This window comes from Labeo rohita, unplaced genomic scaffold (genome assembly GCF_022985175.1).
Source record: "Labeo rohita strain BAU-BD-2019 unplaced genomic scaffold, IGBB_LRoh.1.0 scaffold_616, whole genome shotgun sequence".
Lineage (NCBI taxonomy): Eukaryota > Metazoa > Chordata > Actinopteri > Cypriniformes > Cyprinidae > Labeo > Labeo rohita.
The window spans coordinates 20,018-47,313 of NW_026129542.1; the positions used below are offsets into that span (position 1 = coordinate 20,018).

Sequence of the window (27,296 nt, forward strand, 5' to 3'; positions counted from 1 at the left end):
ACTGTATGCTCTGCCCACATGCTCTAATAATAATAGTTTTGTAGGACTATACATTATTTTGATAATTAATCAAAAAAAGTTATATCTGATTCTATTTCATAGAACTGAATAAAAATAATATATTGAGATTTAATATTCATATATTTTCTGTCCTATTTTATTGTTACTTTTTACATAAACATGGTTATTTTATTGGCTTGTATTTTTTTCTTAATTCAGTATCATTAATATTACTGAGTTAAATTAAAAAATCTTACAAAATGACTATATTAATTAATAAAATAATAAAAAAAAATATTACAAAGCAGTTTAAGTTTCAGCCAAGAATTTTCATTTCGGTACATCCCTAGATTTTTATGTAAAAATAAACATTTTCAGGGTGATACAAGACCCCACTGTGAAATTATCTTGCTTATTATATGGCTACTTGCCACATATGTAAATAATTTAACACAAAATATGAATTTCATCATATTTTATTACCTCAAGACGACTCGCAGTACCCGCTGCAGCTGTCTGTAATCAGTTGTAGTGGTTTTTGTCATAAAATAACAGACCACTAGATTGTGCAATTGATATCAGAATGAGAATTGCCCTTAGCCGAGTAAAATTATGAATGAATGACTCATAGTAGTTCTGCTCTAAGCATGGACAAGTTTTTGAAAAGACAACAAGTGCCAGGTAAACGTAAAGTAGATGATGAATCTACTTCAAAGATCACAACTACAACAAAGAGAAGAAAATATGAGAAAATCTGTTTAAAAAAAAACAATGAATGCTGTTACATAGTACAAAAAAAATAATACATAGTAAAGCTGCATGCCTTCTAAAAATGTTTCTACTCTAAAAGTGACTAGTTCCTTGTTTCGTTTTTTTTTTTTTTTTCAGTAAGTTCTCACACACTGAATTTTAATTATGCTTCAAATAAATCCTTCTGAAGTTGTGTTTATGTTTATGTGTAAATGCAGGGGGGTGGGGCTTACATATATATATATTTTTTATTCTGCAAAAGTGGGGCCTAGCAGAAAAGTTTGGGAACAACTGCCTTAACCATTGCAATCATGTGCTCAACATTGGATTCAATGCACAATGCTAAAAAACATGATCTTTACAGAGTGCTCACTAAAATATATCAAAGTTTTGTTTTTGATTTGAATTATTTCATTTTAAATTAGCAAAGTAGGCTAATAATTTAAAGCTTTCTATAAGCTTTAACATCTCCCAGACAGCAGAAGTGTGAAGAGGCTGTGTTGTGGATGTGTATTGTCCCTGATGATGTTGTGGGTCCTCATGATGACCCTAGTGCTGTAAATATCCTGAAGTGATAGGAAGGTTACTCCACAAATGAACTGTGCACTTTTTAACAGTGTTGGTCAAGCTACTTGGAAAATGTAGTGAGCTAAGCTAACAGTTACTCTTCATTAAATGAAGCTTCACTACACTGAAGATCCTCCTGGGAAATGTAGCAAGCTAAGCTACAGTAACATGGCAAAAATAGTACTATAGACAGTGTATGTTGGTATTGTGGCTTCATTGTATACAGATACATTTATATAAATGTTAACACTTCACAGTAAGGTTCATTAGTTAACATTAGTTAACTAGTATAGTTAACACGAACTAAGAATGATCAATACTTCTACAGCATTTATTAATCTTAATGTCAATTTCAACATTTACTAACACATTAAAATCAAAAGTTGTTTGTTAACATTAATGTACTGTGAATTAACATGAACTACCAATGAACGACTACATTTTCATTAATTTACAGTACATTAACAAAGATTAATTAATACTGTAATAAATGTATTGTTCATTGTTCACTCATGTTAGTTAATACATTAGCTAACATGAACTAATGAAATATTATATAGTGTTACCATATAAATGTATAGACCTACAGATTTCTTTACATCATTGTATGCTATCAAAGATAGCGATAACTCTGAGCTCAGGAGGACCGCTGATTTGTCTCTCCGTGCCACCAAGGAGACCGCCCGTGCTATTGGGCGGTCTATGGCAGCCCTTATGGCCGCAGAGAGACATCTCTGGTTGACCCTGTCCGATATGAAAGAAAAGGACAGGGTCTTCCTTCTGGACGCCGTGCTTTCGCCTTCTGGTCTGTTCGGCGACGCCGTCAATTCCATCGTCGACAGATACCAGGAGGCTCATAAGCAAGCGGCGGCATTCCAGCGGTTCCTCCCTCGCCGCCATCCAGCTCACGGGGCTCCCCGTTACAGAGAACCACTTATCTAGGCGTGGTGTGGGATTCGACCACGATGCAGGCACGTTTGTCTCCTGCTCGGATCGAGTCGATCCTCACTGCAGTCGCGAGAGTGAGAGAGGGCTGGTCACTCACTGTCAAGCAGTTTCAACAACTGCTGGGTCTCATGGCAGCTGCGTCCAACGTGATACCTTTTGGCCTGCTGTACATGAGACCCCTACAGTGGTGGCTCAAGACCAGGGGGTTCTCCCCGAGGGGAAACCCACTCCGCATGATCAAGGTGACGCGATGCCTACGTGCCTTAGACATGTGGAGGAGACCCTGGTTCTTGCCTCAGGGCCCGGTGCTGGGAGCTCCTTGTCGCCGCGTAACGCTAGCGATGGACCTTTACCGGTCTGTGGAGCGGTCACCAACTCACGTGGCACATAAATTGCCTGGAGATGCTGGCCGTGTTTCTAGCTCTGAAACACTTTCTCCCAGACCTGAGAGACTGCCATGTGTTGGTCCGCACCGACAACACAGCGGTGGTCTCTTACATCAACCACCAGGGAGGTCTGCGTTCGCGCCCCTTGTACAAGCTGGCGCACCAGATCCTTGTGTGGTCCCAGGGCAAACTCCTCTCATTGAGAGCAGTTTATGTACCTGGGCATCTCAACTTGGGAGCAGACATCCTGTCGAGGCAGGGACCGGGGCCCGGGGAATGGATGCTTCACCCCAAGGTGGTGAAGCAGATCTGGAGAGTGTTTGGTCCAGCCCAGGTGGATCTTTTTGCCATGAGGGAGAACACACAATGTCCCCTCTGGTACTCTCTAGTTTATCCAGCTCCCCTGGGGCTGGATGCCATGGTACAGACGTGGCCGAGGCTTCGTCTGTACGCCTTTCCCCCGATCGCTCTGCTCCTAGGAGTTCTAGAGAGAGTGCGCCGGGACGGGGTGTCCCTTCTTCTAGTAGCCCCGTTCTGGCCGGGCCGAGTGTGGTTCTCGGACCTGATTTCTCTCCTTGACGGCTCTCCCTGGGAGATTCCCGTCAGGAGAGATCTCCTCTCACAGGCAGGGGGTTCCATTCTTCACCCCCGGCTGGAGCTGTGGAAGCTTTGGGTGTGGCCTCTGAGGGGGCGCACCTCTTAGCTTCCGGTCTCTCAACCGAGGTTGTTGAGACCATCCTCCAATCTAGAGCTCCCTCTACGAGGAAACTGTACGCCTTGAAGTGGAAGCTTTTCACTTCCTGGTGCGGACGCCACCAGCAAGACCCAGTTAACTGCCCAGTTGGCTCAGTGCTGGAGTTCCTGCAGGATCGGCTATCTGCAGGGTTAACCCACTCCACCTTGAAGGTTTACCAAGGCCCCTCTTGGTGGTCTTTCAGTGGGTAAGAACTCCCTTGTTACACGTTTCCTCCGCGGTGCACTAAGGCTGAGGCCTCCGGTACGTCCCCGTGTCCGTACTTGGGACCTGTCCATGGTGTTAGAGGCTCTCTGCAGGCCTCCCTTCGAGCCTGTTGAGAAAATTTCTGACAGATTTCTCTCTATTAAAACTGTCCTTCTTCTTGCCCTTTCCTCCCCAAAGAGAGTTGGGGATCTTCAGGCCCTCTCTGTGGCCCCTTCTTTCCTGGAATTTGCTCCAGGCCTTTCTAAAGCCTTCCTTTACCCTCGTCCGGGTTATGTCCCTAAAGTCCCCTCCTCGACACCACGGCCTGTCATACTTCAGGCCTTTTGTCCTCCTCCTTTCTGGGATTTTGACCAGCAGAAGCTTAACTGTATGTGTCCAGTGTGAGCGCTGGACACATACGTCCACAGAGCTGCCAGGTGGAGGAAGTCAGACCAACTTTTTGTCTGCTATGGCCCTCCTAAGAAGGGCCTCCCTGCTTTTAAGCAGACCTTAAGCCGCTGGATAGTGGACACTATTTGTTCATCTTATGAGTCCTCTGACCTTCCTCCGCTTTTAGGGGTCAGAGCTCATTCGACACGGAGCATGGCTGCCTCTAAGATATTTGTAACGCTGCGGGGTGGTCCACACCCCTTACTTTTGTAAGGTTTTATGACCTCGACTTGCGAGTCTCTCCTGGTTCCTCTGTCCTTCGTCCTAGCACTTCCTAGGCAGGGACTGGGGTCTGGCAGCGTGGGCATCTCGTTCCCATAGTGTTTCGAAGCGGCTCGAGTTCCTGAAGGGGAACGTCTCAGGTTACGTATGTAACCCTAGTTCCCCAAAGGGAACAAGACGCCGCGTCTCGTGGCCATCCTCCTGCGTCCCTGCGAGCGCTGCTTCTCTCCTGGAAGCTGACGCTCGTTCTGGCGCACGTGCTTTTATGCTTCCTGGTCAGTGACGTCACCCGTCTATGACTTCTCGCTCTTCCAATGGTTTGATTACACACATGATTCTGAAGGCGTTCCCATAGCGTTTCGACGCGGCGTCTCATTCCCTTCGAGGAAACGGGGTTACATACGTAACCTGAGACGTTTTCTTGACACTACTGTATTACTTTTTAATCACGTGCTGAAGAGCTTTCCTGTCCTGAACTTCCACACCACTTTCACCTGTACATCTGTAAAAAGTGCTGAGGATTTCTGTTCCCATGCCAAATTTCCTCAGCCTTTTTAAGAAATGCAGTCACTGCTGGGACTTCCTTACAAGCTGCTGAGTCGCAAGACCAACACTCTTAAAAATAAAGGTGCTTCATGATGCCATAAAAGAACCTTTTTTGTCTAACTGGTTCCATAAAGAACCTTTAACATCTGAAGAATCTTTCTGGTTTGTTTAGTTGGTGACACTTAATATCCAGTGATATCGTTGACTTGATTGCACAGATACTATTTGAACTGAACTGAGCTGGATGATGACATCACTGGATTCAGTGATGAACTTTAACTGAAAATTTAGTGTTTTCTGTTGTTCTTTTGCGTTATTGACACTATTTTCCTATTTAATACTGTAAAGCTGCTTTAACACAATCTGTATTGTTAAAAGCGCTATAGAAATAAAGGTGACTTGACTGTTTCACAAGAGGTTCTTTGTGGCGAAAGAAGGTTCTTCAGATTATGAAAAGGTAAGAAAGAGATTGTTCTTTAAAGAAACTTTGACCCTGCAGTGTCAGTTCTAGACCACAGTAACTGGGGGGAACAGGCTGGGGCCACTTGTGCTTTTAGGGGACACACTTTTAAAATGAATCTTAAGCTACTTTAATACAGTATTATTCATTCAGTCATTTTTCACCATGTCATTCATCACTGCAATCTCTACAATAAGCTTTAACAATTTAAACTCAAATGAATGTTTCATCATGTTTCATTTATTTGACAAATAATTTTGCACCTGCACCTTACGATCAGCAAAGTATCCTAATAGTGAAATCTATGAACTATGCAGTAAGGTTTATGTGTGTGATGATTTTTTAGGATAACAAATATAAAATATTTAAATAATAAATAAAATAACATTAAAAATGACAGACTCAATGTTCAAGTGTCAGACTTTTGGACCTGTTTTTCCTTGTTTTACCCCCGTCTTTGTTCCTGAGTTTTCTTATTTGGTCATTTTCCTGTTCTTGTTTAGTTTGATTGCTTTATCCTATGCACCTGTGTTCCTAATTACCCCTTGTCAGAGATTTTCTTAGTATAGGGAGATGAGAGGGTCTGTATTAGTTACTATTGGACAAATGTAACGGTTAACTCGGATCACGTGTCCCTTAATAACCAATCACATTACAGCACTGACATCACTGAATTTCAGTCAGAATTGTGTGACACTCAATCACCATTTACAGATACCATAGGAATGAATGAGAAGTGCCGTAAACTGAATCCCACCTGACGCAAAAACTTCTCTTATAAAACTGTATTTTTTTTGTGGTGAACTCTAAAAATAAGTATTGTTTAGTGTAAAACATGTTGAAGACTCTTTATTCCACACTTTAACAGTTTTTCTTACTGGATGAGCTCGTTTAAGAAGCTTCTGTAAACATCGTTAGATACTATAAAGTGTTTTGGTTTAAACTGTTGAAGTGATTTTAATCATTTTGATTCTTGTATGTGAATGTTACTGACCTCAATCTCTCCAGTTTACAGTGTGAATCCTTCAGTACGTCACATAAGTGATTCACTACTGTGTTTTTTATTTCATTTTCACTCAGGTTTAGTTCTCTCAGGTGTGATGGGTTTGATTTCAGAGCTGAAGTCAGGATGAGACACTGTTCCTCTGTAATACTGCATCTACACAGACTGAAAACAGAAAGAAAAAAGACAATGAATCAGACAAGTGTCAAGTTCATGTCAGTAAATTCATCATGTGTTAACACCATACAGTGCAATAATTAAAACATTGCCAAAAACATTATATGACCATAAACAAGAACAGAAAAAAAGTAGATCAAGATCTAGGATCAACTATAGAACTACTTAATAATGACATTAAAATGTAAAAATTTAGTTTAAATGTGAAAAGTCAAGAAATTTTTTTTTTGGAATTTCAATTTACCTAAAGACATTTTAAGAGTAATTTATTATCAATAAACATTTTTTTGTAACTGTCATTCTTTACTGTACAGTATGTCTGAGTGAATGAAAAAAAAAAATGTATTGACAGGATTTAATTTGGTCCATTAACAATTAATTGAATTGCTGTCATTTAAGTTATTTAGTTATATAAGTTATTTAGATCAGAGGGGCACATAAATTAGAAATACATTATGTGCACGGAAAAATCATTTAAGCACTGCAATATTTAATAAAAAAATAATCACTGTCAACTTTAATTTCATGGTGCCTTCATGAAACTAAACAGTGAACTTTAATCTCACTGTCACTGCTGTACAGTATAATGATACTAACTCTAATTTCTCCAGCTTGAATTGTGTGTTCATCAGTAGATCACTGAGGTTTTTCACTCCAGAGTCTCCTAGTTTATTCCAGCTCAGGTCCAGTTCTCTCAGGTGTGATGGGTTTGATTTCAGAGCTGAAGTCAGGATGAGACACTGTTTCTCTGTAATACTGCAATCACACAGACTGAAAACAGAAACAGAAAAGACATTTAATCAGACATGTTGTTCATGTGTGAGTTAAATGAATCATGAGTAAAAACCATACAGTGCAATAAATAAAATGTTGCTAAAACCTGAAAACAAAATAAGTAAATAAATAATCATACAGCCATAAACTAAAACTAAACAAAACTAGGATTTGCGGATACTAATTACATTTCAAGTCTGGAGAATCTTTAGTCAGACCAAAAAAAAAAAAAAGTTTGTGATTTGTAATGTAATTGAGATACAGGATCAATTATAGAATCACTTTAAAATAACATTAATATAAATGTAAAAATGTAACAAATCAAGAAAATTCTGTTCATAAATCAAAATTTACTTCAAGACATTTTAAGATTGTAGTTTACAGTCAAATACAACATTTTGTGATCATATTTTGTTCTTATTGTGATGAATGTCTGAGTGAAAACTTTTCTGAACAAGAAAAAAAATGCAGGTCAGGAATTCATTTTTGATGAGAAGCTGAATAATTGTTGTTTGTTATTGCTGTAAATTCATGTGACTGACAGGTTTAACACCCTCACGTCATCAGACCAGAGATGAAATGTTTTTGTGAGGGGAAAGTTATTTTCAAGATCACAAGGGTACATTCAGTTTCTGAAATAAATTATGTACCCGGATAAATAAATTATAACAAGCACAAAAATATTGTCAGTAAACTTTAATCTCACTGTCACTGCTGTACAGTATAATGATACTAACTGTAGTTTCTCCAGCTTGCATTGTGTGTTCATCAGTAGATCACTGAGGTTTTTCACTCCAGAGTCTCCTAGTTTATTCCTGCTCAGGTTCAGTTCTCTCAGGTGTGATGGGTTTGATTTCAGAGCTGAAGTCACAGCAGAACAACCTTCATCTGTCATTTCACAGTATCTTAACCTGCAATGAGAGAAAGAGACAAGATAAAAGAAAAGGGTTTAATACAGTGAAAATGTCTTCATAAAATGAAACAGAGGAAGAGTGTCTGAATACCTTTGGATCATTTTTCACAATTTGGTCTTCAAAACAAAACAAAACAAAACAAAAATAATAATAATACAAAAAAAATATATAATAATAATAAGGTGTTCATTTAATAAAATAATTTACACTTCTCATGGTTTATGTCAAATTTGTCCTGATAGAAATACAAAGACATTTTAATTCCCAAAAGTGAAATGTTTGTGTATTTTTGGTATTATTAACTGAAATTATTGGATATTGGGTTGAGTATTTGACCTGCTGTATGAAGTGCAAGTGGAAGTGGAAGTGTTTCTGTAAAGTGGACAGAAACACTTTCAGATGTTTAGACCACACAACAACTTACTTTGCAAGTCTCCATTACACAAAAATATACAGTATGGAATATAGACAGATTAACTGTACAAAAATATATGAATATACACAAAAATATACAAATATATATTGTGCAACAAGCAAGGTAACAGTCAGTGATGGTAATGGGAAGTTAAAAAGGGTCATGAAACCCCAGACTAGTTTTTTTCTGAGATTTTAGTGTTTGTGTTTCACATCATAGAAGACAATGTTAGCATCTGTTCATTTTAATTGTTGGAGAAAAGTGGTTCATTTTGAGCTTTTTGCACAATTTTTTCTTCCAGGTTTAAAATCTACATCGTGTTGACGTCACAGTTTGTGATACAGTTGTGATCGTCATAGTTTGTGATGTGGTAAAGGACTATAGTACTTCAATGACACGTCGGTGTCTCATAATTATTCATGAGACTGTGTTCTTATCTAATCAGAAGACGCTTTGCTTAATTATTCACAACAGCATGTGTGACAGACGCTTCAGACTGTGAGATTGTGTACATTAACTGTGAGAATCGTTCAAGGATCGAAGGAGAATGTTTGTTTTTGCTTTGTAAGAGTTCGGCACAAATGTGATTCATTCAGTGAGTGTAACCGGTTTCACAGCTCCTTGATGCAACACATCAAAAGGCTTCTAAGCACCGCAAAATAAGTTATAAAAGTTAATAGAAATGCAATGATGATGTTGTGGGTCCTCATGATGACCCTAGTGCTGTAAATATCCTGAAGTGATAGGAAGGTTACTCCACAAATGAACTGTGCACTTTTTAACAGTGTTGGTCAAGCTACTTGGAAAATGTAGTGAGCTAAGCTAACAGTTACTCTTCATTAAATGAAGCTTCACTACACTGAAGATCCTCCTGGGAAATGTAGCAAGCTAAGCTACAGTAACATGGCAAAAATAGTACTACAATTTTCATATTGAACCAACTTCATTTCAAGTCAATGCTCTCAGTATCAGTATCATGTACAGGACTGGATTTACCTCATATTGTGACATAAACTTCCTATGACCTAAACTGCTACTTTTTCAGAAATTAAAACAAACAAACAAAAAAATCACTGTATTTTAATTAATAATAAACACTGTGTCAAAGCTGGTTTGTGGCTTCATTGTATACAGATACATTTATATCTGGGAGGTATAATGAGGTTTGACTGACACTTTGAGGAGCCAATGGAGTTACGAGGTTTAGTGGCGTCACTTACTGATCCAGGATCAGTGATCCTTAGCAGTTATTTTTCTGATTTGAGCTTAAGCCTCAGAAATGCTTTGGAAAATGTAGCTTTTGTTAACGCTACTTGATCAAAAAAAAAAAGAGCTTTGCTACTGAAAAGCTTTTTGATTCAGAAAACATTGACACTAACACCATGCTATAGAGAAATGTAATTAACACTGCTTTTTATGCTTTATTTATGCTTTTTATCATGTGCTGGAGATCTTTTCTGTCCTGAACTGTACAACTTCCACACCACTTTCACCTGTACATCTGTAAAAGTTGCTGAGGATTTTGCTTCCCATGTCAAATTTCCTCAGCCTTCTTAAGAAATACAGTATTAAAGTAGCTTAAGATTCATTTTAGTTAACAGTTACTGTGGTCTAGAACAGACACTGCAGGGTCAAAGTTTCTTTAAAGAACAATCTCTTTCTTACATTTTCATAATCTGAAGAACCTTTTTTTACCACAAAAAAACCTCTTGTGAAACAGTCAAGTCACCTTTATTTCTATAGCGCTTTTAACAATACAGATTGTGTCAAAGCAGCTTTACAGTCTAATTAGTACTTTATAATGTTTTATTAAATTCACATTAATACTGCTGGGACTTCCTTACAAGCTGCTGAGTGTTGCGAGACCAACACTGTTAAAAATAAAGGTGCTTTATGATGCCAAAGAAAAGAACCTTTTTTGTGTAAATGGTTCCATAAGAACCTTTAACATCTGAAGAATCTTTCTGGTTTGTTTAGTTGGTGACACTTAATATCCAGTGATATCGTCGACTTGATTGCACAGATACTATTTGAACTGAACTGAGCTGGATGATGACATCACTGGATTCAATGATGAACTTTAACTGAAAATTGAATGTTTTCTGTTGTTCTTTTGCATTATTTACACTATTTTCCTATTTAATACTATAACACTTTCAGCGATGACTCATCTGAACACCTCTGATTGGCCATTGCATTCATAAGCTCAACAGAATCGTGTGTGATTGGATATAATACGCAGTGCTGTAAAAACACGTATGTCTCTGACTCAGTGCCAGCTAGCGAACATGGATTTGAATTTAGCAGCTGGTGATGTTTTTCTTTCTTTTTTTCTTTCTTTTTTTTTTTTTTTTAATAGACTTCAGGACATATTGCACATTGCACCCAAAACTGTTTGGTGTGACATGATTCCAGATTAAGGGGGGGCCAAATATTATTATTATCATTATTATTATTATTATTATTATTATTATTATTATTATTACTTTATTATTATTATTATTACTTTATTATTATTATTATTATTATTATTATTATTATTATTATAACTGGTCTTTGTATGCTTTAAGTAAAGTGATGCGTAGCTGTAACGTGGGGTCTGGGTTTTGTTCATGTTCTTGCTTTCATGTCTTTTATTTTGTAGTTTTGCCATGTTCCTTGTTTGTGTCTTGCTTCCCTTGCCCTCTTGTATTCCTGCCATTGGTTCCTTAGTTCAATGTGTCATGTTCTGATTGGTTGTTCTAGTTAAGTGTCTATGTTCTAATTGGTTGGTTTGTGTGTTGTTTGGTATAAGTAGCCCTCATGTTCCCATTGTTTGCTTGTCATGTATTGAATTATATCCTGCTGTGAGTTTCTGTTCTTGTTTATGCTTGTTTTCATGCCAAGCCAAGTCTGTTCAAGTCAAGTTTTTGTTGACCAATCACATTACAGCACTGACGTCACTGAATTTCAGTCAGAATTGTGCGACAATCATCGTTTACTGATACCATAGGAATGAATGAGAAGTGCCGTAAACTGAATCCCACCTGTCGCAAAAAGTCAGGGACTTCTCTTATAAAACTGTTTTTTTTTTTTTTTTTTTTTTCCTGGTAAAGTCTAAAAATAGTTCAATCCAAAAGTATTGTTCTTTATTCCACACTTTTACTTAGTGGATGAGTTCGTTTAAGAAGCTTCTGTAGACATTGTTAGATACTATAAAGTGTTTTGGTTTAAACTGTTGAAGTGATTTTAATCATTTTGATTCTTGTATGTGAATGTTACTGACCTCAATCTCTCCAGTTTACAGTGTGAATCCTTCAGTACGTCACATAAGTGATTCACTCCTGTGTTTTTGATTTGATTCCAGTTCAGGTTCAGTTCTCTCAGGTGTGATGGGTTTGATTTCAGAGCTGAAGTCAGGATGAGACACTGTTTCTCTGTAATTCTGCATCTACACAGACTGAAGACAGAAAGAGAAAAGACAATGAATCAGATCTATGATGATCATCTTACTAATGTGTTTTTCATCTTCCAGCAGACTTTGCTGACAAATAAACAGTGATATCTGTGTGCAGGTAACATGAAGAAAGACTACACATAGTTCATTTAAATATACTACAAACTACAAAAAAGTTACAAATGTATGCAAAGGTTGAAAATCAGCAAAATTACCCATTAAGACAGGGGTCACCACACTCAGTCCTGGAGGGCCGGTGTCCTACAGAGTTTTGCTCCAACCGTAATCAAACACACCAAGGTCTTAATACTGTAGGTTTACTGGAAACTTCCAGGCAGGTGTGTTGAGGCAAGTTGGAGCTAAACTCTGCAGGACACCGGCCCTCCAGGATCAAGTTTGGTGACCCCTGCATTAAGATGTGAGCTATTTATGCAAGTTATGAGGTTTCACTTGATAACATTAACTACATTAGTTAACATGAACTGATGATGAACAACTAGAACAGCATTTAATAACCTTAATGTAAGTTTCAATGTTTACTAATACAGTTTTAAATTCAAAAGTTTTCTGTTAATTAGTTAATACACTGAACTGACATGAACATATATTAGCTATGACATTAGATATATTGGTAACGCTTTAGATTACAACCCGCAAAGAACTACGTAAGTAAACTGAATTTACGGTGTATGTTTCTGTAATTATAGTGTACCTATAAAGTACGTACATGTAGGTATGAGGGAACAATATGTTATATTTGGGTAATAAGGGGATAACAAACCAGATATTCAACCTGCAAAGAACTACATAAATATACTGAATTTACGGTGTATGTTTCTGTAATTATAGTGTACCTATTAGTACGTATGTGTAGGTATAAGAGAACAATAGGCTATGTTACGTTTTGGTAATTACAACCACATATGCAACCTACAAAGAACTGCGCAAGTAAACTGAAGTTACAGTGTATGTTTCGTATTTATAGTGTACCTAGTGTACCTCCCCTAAGGGAGCAATATGTTACGTTTGGGTAATAACGGGGTAGCAAACAGATATACAAATAATTTATAATGGATTCATTTAAAAAACTTAACAGGTACCTGTTCTATTAAATCATAAATTTGGTGTATCTATACGTAAGCCTTTTAAAATTACTGGGAAATTATACTCTTGTTCCATGTAGTTACAGGGTAATTGTGTCCTCTGCGGGCTGTAAATTAAAGTGGCGACTGTTCCCCGCTTGTTCAACGAAGTTACAGGGTAGGTACAATAAACACACAATCTGAAAATATATCTAAAAAATGTTTTTGTATAGTCGCTAATCCCACTTCTACCTCTAAACCTAACGTTAACTATGACTGAACAGTAATAAAAATATAAAAAAAAACAGGAAAGTGCAATCACAATCATTTGTTTATTGCAAAAATGTCAACAGCCATACAAAAAAAGTAATCCAAATAACGATGCGTTTGCAGCCGCAGTCTTTTTTTGGCGGAATACAGTAGGTTATTACCCAGATATAACATATTGTTCCCTTATACCTACATGTACGTACTTTATAGGTACACTATAATTACAGAAACATACACTGTAAATTCAGTTTAATTACGTAGTTCTTTGCGGGTTGTAATCTACCGATATATTTAATATCTAATGTGAATAAATTAAATTGTTACTGTCTTCTATTGTCATAAATCACGTTAGTCTCACAGATCAATGTTCAAATACATTGTAAACTAAACTATTACAAGTCAACAACAAAGACAGTCTGCTTATAAAAATATTATTACTTTGCACTTATTTAGGGGGAAAAAAAGTATTTCCTTAAACTGAAGACATTCAAACAATTTTGAAAAGGCAGTTCATTTGCTTTAGTGCTGCACTGATCAGGACATTTGAGGCAGATACTGATCACTGATTCTTAAAATGCTCTTGTTCAATTTTTACAAATTACAGTTATGCTGCACCAAAATTAGACATTTTACATTTTGCATTTTTTTCACACTACAACTTTAAATGAAAAGCAATGAATAATGAATAGTTGTCCAAAAAGCAAAAAGGTTATTCTTGAAAAATCAGTGCTCAATATTAATACTTTTATAAATCTAAACATTTTTGGTAAAATGTTACACATTGCTATTTACATTGTGGTTATAAAATGCTTCTGTAACGCCACGCCAGCAGAGGGAGCCCTCACCCATTGACTCTCTGTTACCGCTCCCTCTGCTGCTTCATGGGTAACTTCCTGTTTGGTGGCCATTTAAGGAGGCCTAAACCAAACAGGCCTCTGTGAAGTATTGTTTTGCCTGTGCAGACTCTACTAAGCAGTTTTCCCATTTCATTGCCTTGTTTTTGCCATGGTTTAGTTTCTTGTCATTGTTTTGTCTTGTTTTTTTTTACCATAGTTCTGTCTAGTTCAATGCCATAGTTTTTGCCTAGTTTCATAGTCTTGTTTATTTGTTACTTTTGGACTGTTCTCTTGGTATTTTGACCCTCTGCCTGATTTCTGGATTTTGCTACTGTTTTTGCCCTGGATATTACTGTTTGTTTGGAGATCAACCCTGCCTGTCTGACTGATGTGTAAAATGATGTGCTTGAAGAATCAACAAGGAGTCACAGCACACAACACTTTACACTAAAAAGTTCAAATCACAAAGGGAAGAGATAGTGATGTGTGGTGTATTATATCTGTGTGACAGTTTATTGAGCCTTTTCTTTTAAAGGGGTCATCGGATGCCCATTTTCACAAGTTGATATGATTCTTTAGGGTCTTAATGAAAAGTCTCTAATAAACTTTGGTTAAAAATTCTCAATGGTTGTGTAAAATGTGATTATGAAATCTGGTTGCAGCGCACACATAAAAAATCGTAAACATGCACAAACTACAAGATTTTAAAATTGTGGCACACAGTGTTGGGAAGTAACTAGCTACATGTAACGGAATTACGTAATTTAATTACAAAATAAATGTAACTGTAATTAGTTACAGTTACTGAGAAAAAAAATAATTAAATTACAGTTACTTTTGAAAAATGCCAGTGATTACAAAGGGGATTACATCTGAATTTTTTCACACACCCACCCCCACTTACAAATTTAATTGACTTCTTTTAAATTGCATTGACTGCTCTAAAATGAGACACCAATGTTTCAGGAGTTTAGGGCACAGATTTGGACACATGCTTATTTGATAACTGTTTTATTTCCTATTTGGGTTTATGCATAAACTTTATTCTTTAAGATTGTTTTTTCCAAAGCATTGTTAGATGCTAGTGTTTTCTGTCATAACTATGCAAACATTGGATTTCAAACCCAGTATCACTGCTATTAAACTATTTCTTGTTATGATGTTATTTATGTTATGATCTTGTTATGACATATAGCGCAACTGCGCTCATGGTGACCCGAGTTTGATTCCCGTCTCGAGGTCCTTTGCCGATCCCCCTCCCCTCTCTCCTCCAGCTCTTTCCTGTCATCTCTCTACTGTCCTATTACAATAGAAGGCATAAAAAGCCCAAAAACATAAGTAAAAAAAAAAAAAGTCTGAATTTGTGGTGGCTGTGCTTTAAATTAAATTATTACACAGCTCAGACTCTTTCAGGGCAACTTAAGTCAGTGCTATATGCTTGATAATTTTTCTTGGCGGAAGCTTTGCATCTGGTAAGATTAGCTAATAAGATATTAAAGCTTAATTCAATATTATGTGTACAATTTCTTAATTCTGTCATCCTGGTATTGTGGACTTGCTCTCTTGTTTCATACAAATGCAGTTGCTGCCATTTTTTTTTTTTTTTTTTTGTACATTGTAATGGATTATAAGACAACTAACTAACAAACAAGTACTACTACTTAATTATGTATGTGGTGAAATGTTGTGTAAGAAAAGTGGTATGACTGCACTGTATCCATAAAATGTCTAGTTTGAACTTGCCGTTTGCTAGCAACTGATTTCTTCATGGAAGCTTTGCATTCAAATATTTCAACTCAGATCAGTGTTACGTGTCTAATAATTTTGACATGAAACATATAAAAAAATCTATCAAGCAGCTGTGTAACAAGTGAGATAATGTACATTCAGCCAGTTGTTATCGCAAAATAAAGATGTATATTATTCCTTACTTATTATAATCCTAATTCAAGTGATAAAGTCTGACAGTAATCAGTGTCGAGTGCTACTGTAAGATTAACTCTGCCTGGTTTAAATGTTTCAAAATGATTAACAGTTGAAAATATTAAAAATTTAGAAAAGTAATCAAAAAGTAATTAAAAGTAATAAGTTACATTACTTTAATAAAGTAATTGAAAAGTTACACTACTTATTACATTTTAAATCAAGTAACTTGTAATCTGTAACCTATTACATTTCCAAAGTAACCTTCCCAACACTGGTGGCGCATCACACACTACAAGATATTATTAGGATTATTATGACGGAGGAGCATCTCACGTAATCTTATGCAACAGATCGTCATTTTAGCAACTAATGTTTACAAATGTTAGCTAGCATGCTAGCAGCTTTTTTGCGGTCACGCATTGGCTGTTGTAAAAGTACTGACGTAATCATAGCCGTGATCATCCTGATTTAAAATCCTGAATATCAAACATGTTTGATATGATCGGGGCGGCCCCGATTTGTGTGAGAGCAGATCGGGAGGTGTAAGATTCGATCTGTGAACGCCTCACATTACCAGATAATCCGTGCTGAACACTGGGACCGATCGAGGTGCTCGACAAGATTTTTCCTCCGATTCTTGGAAGGGGAAAATCGGGGCAAAATCGGGCTAAAAATCCTGTAGTGTGAGTCTGGCTTTACTCTCTCGCTCTGACTGATGGGTGTGCCTAGTTCTCGTATAGACTTATTCTTCTCAGATTTATATGATTTATGGTTTATGACTTATGGTTTATAGATTTATAGAATAAATTAGGTTAAACTAACTTAGTTTGATTTAGACTGATTGAGACCTTAAATTAAATTGATGTTATTCAGTTTATTTGTGAAATGATTGGATTGAACATGCTGATTGAAATTTAATTTTAATTTTTTAGTTTCAGGTTATGATTCTTCTGTTACTCATTTGCATTTCTGAAAACTTATGAATAAATCTGTAACTTTTCCAACCCACCCCGTCTGACGTGGATTCGATTTTGCATCACTGACAGACGCAGCAGAGAAAAGTGTTTATATGAACTTTATTGTAAGGACTTAAATATTCATCTGTACCTCACATTAAGCTATCGAATACCTTCAGAAGACTTGGAATATTATACACAAAACATTGTTCTTTTAGTGCTTGTATGTCTTTTGTGTGGCTTAACAGTAACACAGAACAGTAACACAATATCAGATTGAGATTGGCCCTGTCTGACCAATTTACTTTTCCTAAATTCCTAGTTTATTCCCACTCAGTAATGTTAGTATTAATACATGTCAAACACTCACATCAGTGTGTTGAGTTGACAGTGTTTATCCTGCAGTAGAGCAGCGATCTGATTCACTCCTGTGTCTCCTAGTTCATGTTCACTCAGATTCAGTTTTCTCAGGAATAACGGGTTTTTACCCACAATTCCAGTCACATACTGACAGGCTTCATCTGCAGCAGGACCCAAAAACCTTAAGAAGAGAATATAAAGTAAGATTCAATTCACCTTTTATACAATGGACAACATATTTCATTTTAATTTTCTTTTGCTTTTATTGTATAGCTTACTTGCCTTACTTTAAAATAGTTTATCTTATTGTTCTTTATTCTTATTTATTCCTGATTTTCTGTTGTGTTTGACACCAATTTACCAAGACAAATTTATCGTAATTGTACACCTACATTACTTGGCAATAAACATGATTCTGATAAAATATTGCTTAAAAGCCTACGTTGTTTTTTTTCTTTGTTAACTTTGATGCAGCAACAGGTTGTTCAACATATTATATAAGTAAAAAAAGAAAAAGTTCACCTACATGTCATTTATTTTGCATTATTTCATCACATCTCACCTCAGTGTCTTGAGTTGACAGTTTGGATCCTGTAGTAAATCACTGAGCTCCTTCACTCCTGATTGTCCAGGATCATTTCCTGTGAGATCCAGCTCTATCAGGTGTGAAGGGTTTGATCTCAGAGCTGAAGCCAGAGCTTTATAATCTTCTTCAGTGATACTGCAGTCTGAAAGTCTATAGAAAGAGAAACAAAACGCACACACACATTAAAAAAACTTTATTAGCATTTATTACACCATTAGGGTTTCAACATTTTCCATCATCTCAAAAAAGCAATCTGTTTATCAATGTTTTATAAATGTATCTACACCAACACACCAATTTATTCAGAAATATATACACATAATAAATATTATAAATAAAATAAATAATATTATAATAATAAATATAATAAATAAATATACTTCTTCTGAAGTTGAACTGTGAATTGTGTTATATACAATTCTGATGTTAAACTAAATCTGAATAAAAATTTTGAAAAAGAATCAAGTGTATGTAAACTTTTGAACAGGGTCCTTTTTTAAATTCAACTATTATTTTCTCTTGTGGACTGCATGTAAACATCTTTTATGTGAAAAATCTTATTCAGGTCAGTACTAATTAAACAATAACATGCAGTAAGAAACCTTAGAAACAGTAATAATACTGTCAGAACATCTGTTTGCTAGCTCTGACTACTACTACACTCTCTGGCCATCATCCAATCAAAGAATGTGAAAATGCTGACTTTATCGTATGTCTGCTAGATGGACCCAGTGTTGCCAACTGTGCAGTGGAGTGCGCGTCTGAAAAGTCTCCTGTTTAATGTGTTTGTAAAGACATTCTGTGTCGAAATAAACAATATTCTGATGTAAATATATATTTTTAACATATATAATATTCCCATCATCAACCAATGTGCAATATTGCTCTCATTGCTGTGGTGTTGAGTGTAGCTGTCATAATATTTCATCTATCAGTCCTCTAACTGATAACTTCTTGGCATATATTGAATTTGAATACTTAACAAAACGTTATTGTTTTCACAAGAAGGGAAAATATACAGCTGTTATAATAAGTGACACGTAGCCTAATTTCAGAGGTCATTAATGAAATCAATTAATCAAGTTAATCAATAGAGCTATAAATTGGGGACATGACCATGTCACATTGTCACCTGAATTTCTATTCTTGCTGACATTTTCATACAATTTGAACAATGGATCCAAAATGTTTGAGGAAATATTCAATTATAAAACTCGAGGAATTGTGCGACAATCGTCGTTTACGGATACCATAGGAATGAATGAGAAGTGCCGTAAACTGAATCCCACCTGTCGCAAAAAGTCAGGGACTTCTCTTAGAAAACTGTTTTTTTTTCTGGTAAAGTCTAAAAATAGTTCAATCCAAAAGTATTGTTCTTTATTCCACACTTTTACTTAGTGGATGAATTCGTTTAAGAAGCTTCTGTAGACATTGTTAGATACTATAAAGTGTTTTGGTTTAAACTGTTAAAGTGATTTTAATCATTTTGATTCTTGTATGTGAATGTTACTGACCTCAGTCTCTCAAGTTTACAGTGTGAATCCTTCAGTACGTCACATAAGTGATTCACTCCTGTGTTTTTTATTTGATTCTCACTCAGGTTCAGTTCTCTCAGGTGTGATGGGTTTGATTTCAGAGCTGAAGTCAGGATGAGACACTGTTCCTCTGTAATTCTGCATCTACACAGACTGAAGACAGAAAGAAAAAAGACAATGAATCAGATCTATGATGATCATCTTACTAATGTGTTTTTCATCTTCCAGCAGACGTTTGTTGACAAATAAACAGTGATATCTGTGTGCAGGTAACATGAAGAAAGACTACACATAGTTCATTTAAATATACTACAAACTACACAAAAGTTACAAATGTATGCAAAGGTTGAAAATCAGCTAAATTACTCATTAAGACAGGGGTCACCACACTCAGTCCTGGAGGGCCGGTGTCCTACAGAGTTTTGCTCCAACTGTAATCAAACACACCAAGGTCTTAATACTGTAGGTTTACTTGAATCTTCCAGGCAGGTGTGTTGAGGCAAGTTGGAGCTAAACTCTGCAGGACACCGGCCCTCCAGGATCAAGTTTGGTGACCCCTGCATTAAGATGTGAGCTATTTATCCAAGTTACGAGGTTTCACTTGATAACATTAACTACATTAGTTAACATGAACTGATGATGAACAACTAGTACAGCATTTAATAACCTTAATGTAAGTTTCAATGTTTACTAATACAGTTTTAAATTCAAAAGTTTTCTGTTAATTAGTTAATACACTGTGAACTGACATGAACATATATTAGATATGACATTAGATATATTTAATAGCTAATGTTAACAAATGAAATTGTTACTGTCTTCTATTGTCATAAATCACTTTAGTCTCACAGATCAATGTTCAAACATACTGTAGACTAAACTATTACAAGTCAACAACAAAGACAGTCTGCTTAAAAAAATATTATTACTTTTTTTATTTAGGGAAAAAAAGTATTTCCTTAAACTGAAGACATTCAAACAATTTTGAAAAGGCAGTTCATTTGCTTTAGTGCTGCACTGATCAGGACATTTGAGGCAGATACTGATCACTGATTCTTAAAATGCTCTTGTTCAATTTTTACAAATTACAGTATATGCTGCACCAAAATTAGACATTTTACATTTTGCATTTTTTACATTACAACTTTAAATTAAAAGCAGTTGTGAATAGTTGTCAAAAAAGCAAAAAGGTTATTCTTGAAAAATCAGTGCTCAATATTAATAATTTTATAAATCTAAACATATTGCTATTTTTTGGGTTAAAAAAACATTATTGGGAACAAATAAAACTGTAGCACTAAATCTGGTAAAATGTTACACATTGCTATTTGCATTGTGGTTATAAAATGCATCTATGAAAAACAATATATTTCTACATAAATATATACTATAAAACACTGTTTTTAATAAGGCATCAACATATGATAGATAAAACAAACAGTGCAGCACAAAATGTTTACAGTATTTGCACCTGGTGTGTAAAATGATGTGCTTGAAGAATCAACACAGAGTCACAGCACACAACACTTTACATTAAAAAGTTCAAATCACAAAGGGAAGAGATAGTGATGTGTGGTGTATTATATCTGTGCAACAGTTTATTGAGCCTTTTCTTTTAAAGGGGTCATCGGATGCCCATTTTCCACAAGTTGATATGATTCTTTAGGGTCTTAATGAAAAGTCTATAATATACTTTGGTTAAAAATTCTCAATGGTTTGTGTAAAATGTGATTATGAAATCTGGTTGCAGCGCACACATAAGGAGAATCTTTGCAGATTATCTTCCCTGAAATCTTAAACATGCAGAAACTACAAGATTTTAAAATTGTGGCGCATCACACACTACAAGATATTATTAAGATTATCATGACGGAGGAAGCGCATCACGTGATCTTACGCAACAGATCGTCATTTCAGCAACTAATGTTTACAAATGTTAGTTAGCATGCTAGCAGCTTTATGCACTCATGCAGTATGTGGAAAACTGACACGATTTCACTCCAGAGGTTTCCTTGCTCCATGCGGTTGTGGTATGTTTTCAACATATTATACAGACAGTGTTACTACAAAAACATAACCAGCAGTTTCCTCCATCTCCACTATCCAGTGGACGTACAGCAGCTGTTTTTGTGGTCGCCATTGGCTGTTGTGAAAGTACTGATGTAATCATAGTCGTGATCATCCTGATTTAAAATCCTGAATATCAAACATGTTTGATGTGATCGGGGCAGCCCCGATTTGTGTGAGAGCAGATCAGGAGGTGCAAGATTCAATCTGTGAACGTCTCACATTACCAGATGATCCGTGCTGAACATCGGGACCGATCGAGGTGCTGGACAAGATTTTTTCTCCAATTCTCAGGAGGACAAATTCGGGCTAAAAATCCTGTAGTGTGAGTCTGGCTTTACTCTCTCACTCTGACTGATGGGTGTGCCTAGTTCTCTTATAGACTTATTCTTCTCAGATTTATATGATTTCTATGATTTATGGTTTATGACTTATGGTTTATAGATTGATAGATTAAACATAGAAGTTAGACTTAGTTTGATTTAGACTGATTGAGACCTTAAATTAAATTGATGTTATTCAGTTTTTATTTGTGAAATGATTGGACTGAACATGCTTATTGAAATGTAATTTTTATTTTTCAGTTTCACGTTATGATTCTTCTGTTACTCATTTGAATTTCTGAAAACTTATGAATACATTTGTAACTTCTCCAACCCACCCCGTCTGACGTGGATTCGATTTTGCATCACTGACAGACGCAGCAGAGAAAAGTGTTTACATGAACTTTATTGCAAGGACTTAAATATTCATCTGTACCTCACATTAAGCTATCGAATACCTTCAGAAGACCTGGAATATTGTGCACAAAACATTGTGCTTTTAGTGCTTGTATGTCTTTTGTGTGTCTTAACAGTAACACAGAACAGTAACACAATATCAGATTGAGATCGGCCCTGTCTGAGCAATTTACTTTTCCTAAATTCCTAGTTTATTCCCACTCAGTAATGTTAGTATTAATACATGTCAAACACTCACATCAGTGTGTTGAGTTGACAGTGTTTATCCTGCAGTAGAGCAGCGATCTGATTCACTCGTGTGTCTCCTAGTTCATGTTTACTCAGATTCAGTTCTCTCAGGAGTAACGGGTTTTTACCCACAATTCCAGTCACATACTGACAGGCTTCATCTGCAGCAGGACCCAAAAACCTGCAGAAGAGAAGATAAAACAGGAATCAATTCACCTTTTATACAATGGACAACATATTTCATTTTATTTTTATTTTGCTTTTATTGTATAGTTTACTTGCCTTACTTTAAAATACCTTACCTTATTGTTCTTTTTTCTTAATTATTTCTGATTTTCTGTTGTGTTTGACACCAATTTACCAAGACAAATTCCTCGTAATTGTATACCTTCATTACTTGGCAATAAACATGATTCTGATAAAATATTGCTTAAAAGCCTAAGTTTTTTTTTTTTTTTTTTTCTTTGTTAACTTTGATGCAGCAACAGGTTGTTCAACATATTATACAAGTAAAAGAAGAAAAAGTTCACCTACATATCATTTATTTTACATTATTTCATCACATTTTACCTCAGTGTCTTGAGTTGACAGTTTGGATCCTGTAGTAAATCATTGAGCTCCTTCACTCCTGATTGTCCAGGATCATTTCCTGTGAGATCCAGCTCTATCAGGTGTGAAGGGTTTGATCTCAGAGCTGAAGCCAGAGCTTTATAACCTTCTTCAGTGATACTGCAGTCTGAAAGTCTACAGAAAGAAAGACAAAAAACACACACATTAAAAAAAACACACACACACACACACATCTGTTTGTCACAAACACACCAATAAAATAAGAATTCATTAGCATTTATTAAACTATTAGAAAATTAACATTTTCCATCATCTGAAAAAAAATGCTGACTTTATCGTATGTCTGCTAGATGGACCCAGTGTTGCCAACTGTGCAGTGGAGTGCGCGTCTGAAAAGTCTCCTGTTTAATGTGTTTGTAAAGACACTCTGTGTCGAAATAAACAACATTCTTATGTAAATATATATTTTTAACATATATAATATTCCTATCATCAACCAATGTGCAATATTGCTCTCATTGCTGTGGTGTTGAGTGTAGCTGTCATAATATTTCATCTATCAGTCCTCTAACTGATAACTTCTTGGCAAGTCAGGGACTTCTCTTATAAAACTGCATTTTTTGTGGCAAATTCTAAAAATAGTTCAATCCAAAAGTATTGTTTAGTGTAAAACATGTTGAAGACTCTTTATTCCACACTTTAACAGTTTTACTTACTGGATGAGCTCGTTTAAGAAGCTTCTGTAGACATCGTTAGATACTATAAAGTGTTTTGGTTTAAACTGTTGAAGTGATTTTAAAGTGCCCCTATTATGCCATTTTAAAGGTTGCTAATATTGTTTTAATAGACTCCCAAAGCAGGTTTACATGTATGCAAAGTCAAAAAACACTTCAGTTTTCTCCAAAAATAGATTTAATTTTACCCCATTTCTAAATGATTCCTAAATGACTCGCGCGAAGCAGTTCGAAGAATCAGTCTCTCTAAACCCCTCCTTTCCGTGAGCCCTCACTACTGTGATTGGTCAGATGGCGCAGTGCTTTATGATTGGTCTACTGCGTACAGCATGTCGGAGAACGAAACGCCCACTGCCATAACTGACTGACAGCCCTGGATACTTGTCAATACATAGAAAAGATGGCATCGATTTTACCATACCAACTCAAGCCAGAGTCTGATGATGAAACGACTGAAGTGGCTGATCGACAAGTTAACACGGTCTACTTTGGAAAGTGCTTGCAATTTGCTTATGTAAGTGAACCGGGCACACCTCTATGTTGTAACCTTCAACATTGTATAATGCATTAAGGTGGCTTTCACACTGAACGCAGCCCTTCAGAGCGCAGCGGCAAAAGTTCATTTGAACAATTTATTCGAACAACCTATTTTTCCTTGGCGTGCACGCTCCGCTGTGCGTACGCTTTGGTCCAGGCAGAAACAAGCCATCCTTGCAGGGCAGAAGACATTGAAATGAACGGGTTTCATAGCACAGCGCTTACCGCATTGGGTGTGAAAGCCGCTTCGTGCGCCATCCTTTATCATTACTTCAACTAATGAGACAGACAGACAGTCAAGCTGCATCAATGACAAATTGTCAGACTACAGTGGGTCCACAGCTGAACAACAGAACTACAAAAGCATGATTTAGCCGGTTAGCATGACAAGTGCAAGGTTGTTACACAACATCACATACACAACTACATATTTTGAACGATCTCTAGAAAATACAATCTTTGTAGTTTCATCACCTTTTGTAAGTGAATATAAAACAGTTTTACTCACAGAGTAGGATTCAGCGTCTTCTGTATAATGTACGTGTAAATTTCCATGTGACGTAAACCACATTGAAATTTTACTTTTTGTGGGCGGGCAAGTTGTTTGCGATGTAGAACGTGGGCGGAGATTATGCAAACAGAAAAAAACAGAAAGATTCGAATTCCTGATGACTCGTTCAGGCAAATGTGAGGTGACTCTTTTTTTGATAGACAATAACTTTATTCATCGTGCACTGTCGGCTTCACAACTTTGCAGTTTATGTTCACATACAGCTACATGACACTACATGAAAGATCATATTTGAAAAGGCATAATAGGGGCACTTTAATCATTTTGATTCTTGTATGTGAATGTTACTGACCTCAATCTCTCCAGTTTACAGTGTGAATCCTTCAGTACGTCACATAAGTGATTCACTCCTGTGTTTTTTATTTGATTCTCACTCAGGTTCAGTTCTCTCAGGTGTGATGGGTTTGATTTCAGAGCTGAAGTCAGGATGAGACACTGTTTCTCTGTAATACTGCAATTACACAGACTGAAGACAGAAAGAGAAAAGACAATAAATCAGATCTATGATGCATCATGAACAAATGTCATACATTCACTAATACACCAGCAAAATCATGGAAACTTCTAATATATGAATGAACAAACCAAGAGAGGAGTATTTGAGGAGACTAGTTACAATCCAAGTCTGGACCCTCAGTCAACAAACAAGTAAATTTTACCAATGGAAATTAATATGTAGAATCAATATAGAAACAATAGTAAAGTTAAATTAATTAAATGGTCTATTTTCACATTTCTAATGAAAGAAAATCAACAAATCAGTCAAATAAAATAATTGTTGATTTTTCAAGCCATTTTACAGTGTAGTTTCAAATTTCTAACTATACAAATAGACTAAATATGCATCCCCTTAATAAAAAAAATTGGTGAAATATACTATTAGTCCAGTATAAATCTAACTGTCAGAAACATCTACTGTCATTTGTTAGACTGTTTTTTTGTTGTTACTTCTGTTTTATTTCACAGCAAAGATGTCAAATTTCAGCAAGTTTAATGCTGTTTTTTTTACGGATACACATAAAAACATTGTATTCCTGAATCTTTCTTCAGATGGAGAAATGCCAGAAAGTGCAGTGCTGGAAATGATGTGATGTATTATTATCATTATTATCATGTTTCCTGATTCTTGTATGTGAATGTTACTGAGCTCAATCTCTCCAGTTTACAGTGTGAATCCTTCTGTGTTTTTTATTTGATTAAAACCTTAGTTTTAATGAGGTTGTGATATGCTCAGATTTTCTGGTTCTAGTCAGAACCAGAAAATCTGAGCATATCACACCAGTCCTCAGGTCCCTACACTGGCTTCCAGTTATATTTAGAATTGATTTTAAAGTACTTTTACTCATTTATAAATCACTCAATGGCCTAGGACCTAAATACATTGCAGATATGTTCATTGAATATAAACCTAACAGACCACTCAGATCATTAGGATCGAGTCGCGATTAATCGTTGACAGCCCTAGTATGAATCTATTCTAAGAAGACTGGAAGCTGTATTAAAAGCAAACAATGGTAAATACACTAATAAGATACTGGCTATTTCTAATGTGCTCACATTATGTTCTCTAACCTCTGTGCACTTAAAGGGGTAGTTCACCCAAAAATGAAAATTATCCCATGATTTACTCACCTCAAGCCATCCTAGATGTATATGAATCTCTTTTCAGACAAATATAATTAGCTATATTAAAAAATGTCGTGGCTCTTAAAGCTTTATAACGTGGGGTCAGACTCAACGGAGAATAAAATATACTACTGTAACATTACTAGTCATGTGAAATGATGTAAGATACTCACTTCAGTGTGTTGAGTTGACAGTGTTTATCCTGCAGTAGAGCAGCGATCTGATTCACTCGTGTGTCTCCTAGTTCATGTTCACTCAGATTCAGTTCTCTCAGGAGTAACGGGTTTTTACCCACAATTCCAGTCACATACTGACAGGCTTCATCTGCAGCAGGACCCAAAAACCTGCAGAAGAGAAGATGAAGCAAGATTCAATTCAGTTCTTAATCAAACTTGATGTAAACAACATCTAATTCTAAAACTACATCAAATTCAAATTTTGAATGTACTTTAGTGCAACACTGAAACAATATTTCTAAAAAAAATAATAATAATAATAATAAATAATAAAAAAATAAAAAAAATCACCTGAATATAACTTATTTGCCATGACTTCATCTCTTACCTCAGTGTTTTGAGTTGACAGTTTGGATCCTGTAGTAAATCACTGAGCTCCTTCACTCCTGATTGTCCAGGATCATTTCCTGTGAGATCCAGCTCTATCAGGTGTGAAGGGTTTGATCTC

General features: G+C 36.0%; 1 protein-coding gene across 1 annotated transcript in view; it reads right to left on the reverse strand.

The window, feature by feature from the left end:
• Positions 1–27,290, reverse strand: part of LOC127161329 (ribonuclease inhibitor-like) — a gene marked incomplete at its 3' end in the record, with an annotated part of 47,175 nt that extends 19,885 nt beyond the window's left edge. Inside the window, exons 1-12 of the mRNA XM_051104015.1 lie at positions 27,177–27,290; positions 26,786–26,956; positions 25,279–25,452; positions 23,145–23,318; positions 22,585–22,755; positions 19,519–19,692; positions 17,981–18,154; positions 17,429–17,599; positions 11,818–11,991; positions 7,961–8,134; positions 7,047–7,220; positions 6,264–6,437 (exon numbers count right to left, since the gene is read on the reverse strand). Of these exons, the coding sequence (XP_050959972.1) occupies positions 6,264–6,437; positions 7,047–7,220; positions 7,961–8,118 (506 nt within the window). The remainder of the gene's footprint in view (positions 1–6,263; positions 6,438–7,046; positions 7,221–7,960; positions 8,135–11,817; positions 11,992–17,428; positions 17,600–17,980; positions 18,155–19,518; positions 19,693–22,584; positions 22,756–23,144; positions 23,319–25,278; positions 25,453–26,785; positions 26,957–27,176) is intronic.
• Between the last annotated feature and the right edge of the window lie 6 nt (positions 27,291–27,296).